Genomic DNA, 6,545 nt, shown 5'->3' on the forward strand with positions numbered 1-6,545 from the left:
TCCTAACAAACCATACATCAATGGAAAGCGTGCGTATTTATCTTTCAGATGATGTATAAATCTCAATTTCGAAAAATTGACCCTTATGACTGGTTTTGTGGTCCAGGGTCACATTTGAGTTTTGTTTATACTGTCCAACCCTAGACCAATCACATGCTCTCTCCCTCTTCACTCATGTACTGTGAATCATTTGGATCATATCTACAGTTACTGAATATCTTATAGACCTGACACTGTACTTAATGCATTCAAAACTGCCAACAATGTTTTCATTCCAGTGGAACGTCAGCTTATAAAAGATCATATTTTTCAGTTTAAACATGTTATCATGTCATTACAATGTTACGTGTTATTACATAAATGACTACAATTGAAAATGTGGAAATTTAGAAGTGTTTTGACAAAGCATCAAGCCATATATCATACCCCTTCTATGTTTTGCATTGTTTGTCATAACCAGCCATAACAGTCAACACTGTCTGGCACATGAGGACATTTTGATGTGGACATCTCATATGTCCAAAATCAGAACGCAGTTGACTGGACAATAAAAGTGTTGCTTGAAACTTGACGTATTGTAATTAACATATTCTGTTGTTGTTGTTTTTTTTGGTGATGTGCATAGATGATGTTCTTCATATGCCTGGTTCTTGACAGATGTTTTTTGGTGTTTGTTGTCAGATCCATATCAAGAGGATACCTGGGTAACTACCTGAATGTCTCCAGTGCTTGAGGCCCTCTGGTCACCTAGACAGGGACGTGCTGCTCGCATCTCCAGCGGATCCAGTGACCCTCACATTATCAGAGTGCGTGGAGGAACCCTGGCTTTATGTTCTTCACCTCTTAAACTTGACTTTTTCCTCTTTTTTTCGTCTTCCTCTGGTAGTTTTGACATTCTCTCTTCTCTTCTACTTGCCTTGGCCTCTGTCGTCAGACTTCGTTTGACCTTTAACTTTCCCCTGAATTCTGTTGTGTGAATGTGACTACTACTGTACAGAAAAAAAACAAACAAACACTTTTTGACAATGTTTCCAGACACTAAATTTGTGTCGTGAAGAATTGCAATCATCGCTGTCATTAAGGTTTGACGTTCAGGATTCAAAGCTGCACCAATGCTGGATAATAAGTTAATATCCCCTACTGATGAAGAATGTCCTCAGCGCTCTGCCGTCATGTACTGTAACTGACCATAAAATTTGGGTCAGATAAACACGGCTGGATTTCAGCTTAGAGATGAACGAGTGGGTTGAAAGAAATTTTTAGGTTTTAGGCCGTTGGTGTCTGACACTCTTTTAAGAACATTTCAAGACCAGTTTATTATTTTATTGACTGCTTTGCCAAAATCTAAAAACAAACAGCATATGTTTTCTGGTCAACAGAAGTGGCTTTTCTTCCTCTGTGTTGGTTTAGTGTCAACGAATCAATCATGGCTTTCAATCGGAAAGTTTTTAATTGCTGTTATTATTATTATGACGATCTATGAAGGTGAATTAATTTATTTGAAATAAATCTTTAATTTGTACAAAAGGTAAATGTTTTATTATATATTCTTTGGAAATGTATGATGTGGCAGAGAATTTATTGTGGCTTAAAGTCGAGTGATGGTTGATGTTTGTATCTTTGTGTAGTTGAGAAGGGTGCAGGGCCGCCCACCTCTGTGCCTTAACATCCAGCGTCCCAGTAGAGGGCCTGGTAAAGGACTGCCTTGTGCCCTGTGTCAAAACGCTTAAATCATACAATAGGACAGTTTGTTAGATGCTTGATTTAAGTGAGACGTTCAAGTTTAGAGCATGGCATGTCCGTGGTTATGTTTCAGAATCTTTCATGTCTTCATTTGTTCATTGAGCATTTTCCATCTCAAATAGTCCGCTTTCATCATGTCTGTCAGAAAAGTTCTCCTTTCTATGCTGTATTCATAAGATACTTATCTGAATGTTCAGTGAGTCGTGATGAAGTCCAGATGGAATCTGCTGATTTTTTTTCTGCACCGAACGAATTTAAATGTGGTGAAATGTGATTTAAGGAAGCTGAGGGTACTACGTATCTGAAAGCACAATCTACGGAGACCCTAAATGGACATGGTGATGCTTTGCTTCTCTCACAAAATGTTCGCATTCCACCAACAAACTTTGTGTTCTCCGAAATGTTTGCGTCTCCTGACAAAAAAGAAGTGTTTGCTTGCTAAACTTTTGTGATGGAAATATAAGGTAGGACCAAGAACTATATTTCAATACTTTGCGAGTGAATGCAAAAGTTTTGCTAGATAATGAAAAAGTTTTGTATTTCTTTTTTTCATCGCCTTGTCCACTTGACTCTGCAACAATCAAATAAGCCACAATATGTAAAACCACGCAGAACTTCATGAATGACGGCCGTTTAAAGCTTTCTGTGGAGTTCTGCAGGTGCAGATTCTGTGTGGACCTGGTCAGGAGCAAAATATTTCCAGAACCATAGATTTATAATGGAAATGGAATCGAACTGCTAAATTTACAGCTATTTTCAGAAGTGCTCTCATCTCATGTGATTGTATATATCTTTAATAAGATGGAAGTTTTAGTTCAGTCTGACATAATGTGTCATTGTATAATCCTTGATGCTTCAAGTTTCAGAGCATATCCTTTATACATACATACACCTTCATTTTAGTGACTACTTGGAGCGGGATGTGAATCGCAGTACTTGAGCAGTGTGTGTTTTTTTAATAGAAAGCCAATGTACTGTCATAACCATTTGTTTACAGTTTGTTTATGATCTCTCCTTGGTTGGAGTGTAGAGCACTGTATCATCATTCTCCTTTACATCATGTGACGTGACTTCTGGGGAATGGACTGGTGAAACCACAATGGAGTGGTTTTCAGTGTTTTGCCGAACTGCTGCCTTTTTAGTCAGATTTGTGCTCAATGATCTGTTTCCACACCTGTTTTAGCACTGAAAGATGGATTGTTATCCATTGCCCTCTCGTTAAACTCTCATGGGCCGGTTTCCCATCTGGGATCAGTGCATGTCCATCTTGAAATCCACCCTTCGGTCTTACGTTGAGATGAATCCGACATGAAATGTGCTCCTCTTGTGTGGTGCATTCTTGACTTTCATGTGCCTTCATCTGTCTTTCTCCAGCTCTGACACTGATTTGAATAAACTGTTCCAAAATAAACCATTTAATTGCTTTCACAATGAACAGATTCTGAGCAATCTGAATAAATGCATTTTGAAATGATTATTTAAATAAAATCAAATAAAATGAATTAAAATAAAATCAACTATGCCGATTTATTATTTTTTTTTTTTTGGGTGCAGATATCTCACCTTTTTCATTTTTTAAAATGTATATCTGACAAGTATGCATCACATTAAGTTTATTAATCTGTTTGTTAAAGCTTTGTAATCCAAATGGTTAGAGATTTTATATGCCATTCAAATACATAAATCTTAAATTTAGGCCTATATATTTTTTAGTGTACAGTTGTATTATATTAAATCTGGAATGGAAATATCAAACCAATTTACAAACAAAATGCTAACCATTTTTACAGTGATACAACTGGACTAACAATATGTTCCAAGTTATTCAAACTCTTTTGTCTTACAGTACAGTACACATATTTTCAAACATTTTCCCTGAAAATGCTGTGTTTCTTTAAAATAACTGCCACAATTTGACAAATGCAATGATATCGATAGATTTTATGTGTTGCTCAAGTCTCTAGGTGCCAATGTAAACGTGATAATATACGACAAAAGCATTATTTTAGTGCCATCTTCTGGTCAATATCAATGCTTCACACTGCTAGGCTATATGACAGTCAAATACAGTACTTAATACCATACATTATTGAAATCGATGCGTAATTGTTTACAGTATAAAATGGCGTCATTTAACACTATTTTCAATAAAATCTTTGCAGCAGTGCTGAAGTTTGTAAGCGCGAGCAAATGGAACATTTGCGAACTACTATTCCCACAATGCACCTCTGTTCCACTCCCTTATATACGTCATACGTAACATGGCCGCTTTCATTAAAATTTCACATTTGACTTATCTGTAGGCAAGCTGTTGTGTTCTATTTGCCTCATCCCATATTTCGCTTAAACCTGCTCGGATGAAAGCTCTACAGAATGCCCAAATATTACGAGGATAAAGAGGACGATGGCCGCGGTCAATAATGAGTTGTGTACAAACATTACAAAAATTTTTGTATACAAACATTTAAAATATTATCAACTTAACATAGTATATTTGTTTCTCTCATTCAATGTTAAAATATAAAAATTTGAACCGTGACTGTCATACATCTTAAACTGATTTTTACAAATTATTTCAGCTCATTTTTATTTGAAGTAACATTTTCTTATTGTTATTATTTAATAATATGTAATTATATATGCAATTTAGTCTAATTTCATTTCATTTTTTATAGCGGTTTCAAACCAACTAAACTACAGCTAAGTGCACATGTTAACAAGTCAGAGTGATAATGTCAGAATGTATTTACTGTATAATAAAAGCCTTTTCCTTCTCCTTTTATTATAGCTGGACACCCGATCTCGATTCCGAGGCAGAAAGGGATACTGAATAACGCCTTTAATGTGAATAACATCGAAGGTAATATGAAGTATTGCCTTCAGCCTGACTGATCTATCATGCCTCTCACGACAACTTTGATTGATTGATTGTTGTTGTAATTTTTTGTTAATAACAGTGCGTGAGTTTAACCAGAGCATATTTCTGATGTCTGGTGTGCACTTAACTACAAAAGCTACTGCATAATAGAAATAAGCCGTTTGATCCATATGCCTTAAAAACTCATTGGCAGAACGTGAACGGAAGTTATGTTCCCCCCCCCAGCTATCTAAATAATGATGGTCTCTGTTTGTGTCACAGGAGGGTAAGAAGCCCAGTGAGTGTCTGAAGGAAGGACATTGCAAAGGCTTGCATGTGGCTTTCTTTGAGTGCAAGAGATCCATGGTCAGTAGTACATCTGCTGTTTAAATTATGCACAATTTTCTTGTTTGAACTCCTTAAAAAAAAAATCGATTTGATTCCGATTAATGTACAGTTCAGACAAGGAAAACAAGCTCTCAGCTAAATGAGGTAAACTATACAGGGAACCCTTTCAGTTAATATTAAAGACGTAAATTTACAAGAGTCCAAATTCATATATATATACATGTTAACAAGTCAGAGTGATAATGTCAGAATGTATTTACTGTATAATAAAAGCCTTTTCCTTCTCCTTTTATTATAGCTGGACACCCGATCTCGATTCCGAGGCAGAAAGGGATACTGAATAACGCCTTTAATGTGAATAACATGTTTTGTATCAAGATGCCAAGACATGCTCTCAAATGTGTAAATAGTATGCTTTTTAAGCAAATTTGTCTTGTGAAAATGTGAGTTGTCATTGACTCATAATGCTTATTTGGGAACATGATGAACTGCATCAACACCAGAAATCATCAAATAAAACGGATTTCCAGTTCTGAACGATCGCTTATAAAATCACTGGATCCACAAAAGAGAACAATATTCAAAACATTAGTAGTTTATTTAACTAAATGTAATTTATATCTCATTCAACAGGTGACTAGCATTTCTGTATGAATGATTTTATGATTTTGATAAAAAAGTGAATCTGATTAAGTAGCCAGTATCAAACAATTTTCCACAAAGATGTTCATAAAAATGTGCTATGTTATGCCTGCTAATGATCATTTATTTCAAAGCATTCATCATGAGCACTTTAAACCTCTCCAAGTCCACTTTCTTCAAGATGTGGGCTTTGTGAGTCTTCTTCAGGATGTCGAGGTGATCGACAACCATCATTCCCCGCCAGCTCTACAGTGACTGCTTTGTGTTCAGTTTCAATGACATATGTGTGGTCTATGGCTGCTGCCGTGGCATAAGAGTCACAGGAGATGAATCCCTGGCCATCCACCAGCTCCTTCTCAATCCTCTCCATACAGGAGGACTCCATACTGTGCTCTGCTTCATATACCGAGCCTTATCTGTGTCCTAAGCCAGCCAACCATCACAGAACTCCTGAAACAAACGTGCAAATATAATGTATATATGTGACCCTGGACCACAAAACCAGTCATGAGGGCAAATTTTTCGAAATTGAGATTTATACATCATCTGAAAGCTGAATAAATAAGCTTTCCATTGATGTATTTGTTAGGATAGGACAATATTTGTCTCTCATTCATGACTCGTGTGATAACTTTATGAGACAAAAGCTCATTCAGTGGCATTTTTTCCCTTATATCTAGAATTGTAAGGGCTGTCCTTGCCATCTTTGTGCTCTTGCAAACTGGATGTTCCGACTTGCCGTAGACCTGCAGTCTATCAGTCGTATAATGCATGGCAACGGTAACAAAATCTATGAGAGTAAAAAAAACATGCACAGACAAATCCAAATTAAACCCTGTGGCTCGTGGCGCCAACATGATGTCCTAAGACACGAAACGATCGGTTTGTGCCAGAAACCGAACAGTATTTATATAATTTTTTACCTCTAATACACCACTATGTCCAACTGCCTTGA

The 6,545-nt window shown here is 36.5% G+C and overlaps 1 protein-coding gene across 2 annotated transcripts in view; it reads left to right on the forward strand.

Moving 5' to 3' along the window:
- LOC107721595 (alpha-1,3-mannosyl-glycoprotein 4-beta-N-acetylglucosaminyltransferase A-like) overlaps positions 1 to 6,545 on the forward strand; it is a 67,632-nt gene that overhangs the window by 53,709 nt on the left and 7,378 nt on the right. The window contains exon 16 of one of the 2 annotated variants that reach the window (XR_001637721.1): positions 682 to 2,279. Coding sequence is in view for 1 of the 2 variants with exons in the window: in XM_016529693.1 (XP_016385179.1) it covers positions 682 to 708 (27 nt within the window). In the remaining variant the exon portion in view is untranslated. Of the gene's footprint in view, positions 1 to 681; positions 3,171 to 6,545 lie in introns of those variants that run through there. The other variant, XM_016529693.1, reaches the window with a different exon arrangement.

Source organism: Sinocyclocheilus rhinocerous, unplaced genomic scaffold, assembly GCF_001515625.1.
Source record: "Sinocyclocheilus rhinocerous isolate Xijiao unplaced genomic scaffold, SAMN03320098_v1.1 scaffold30, whole genome shotgun sequence".
Taxonomy (NCBI): domain Eukaryota; kingdom Metazoa; phylum Chordata; class Actinopteri; order Cypriniformes; family Cyprinidae; genus Sinocyclocheilus; species Sinocyclocheilus rhinocerous.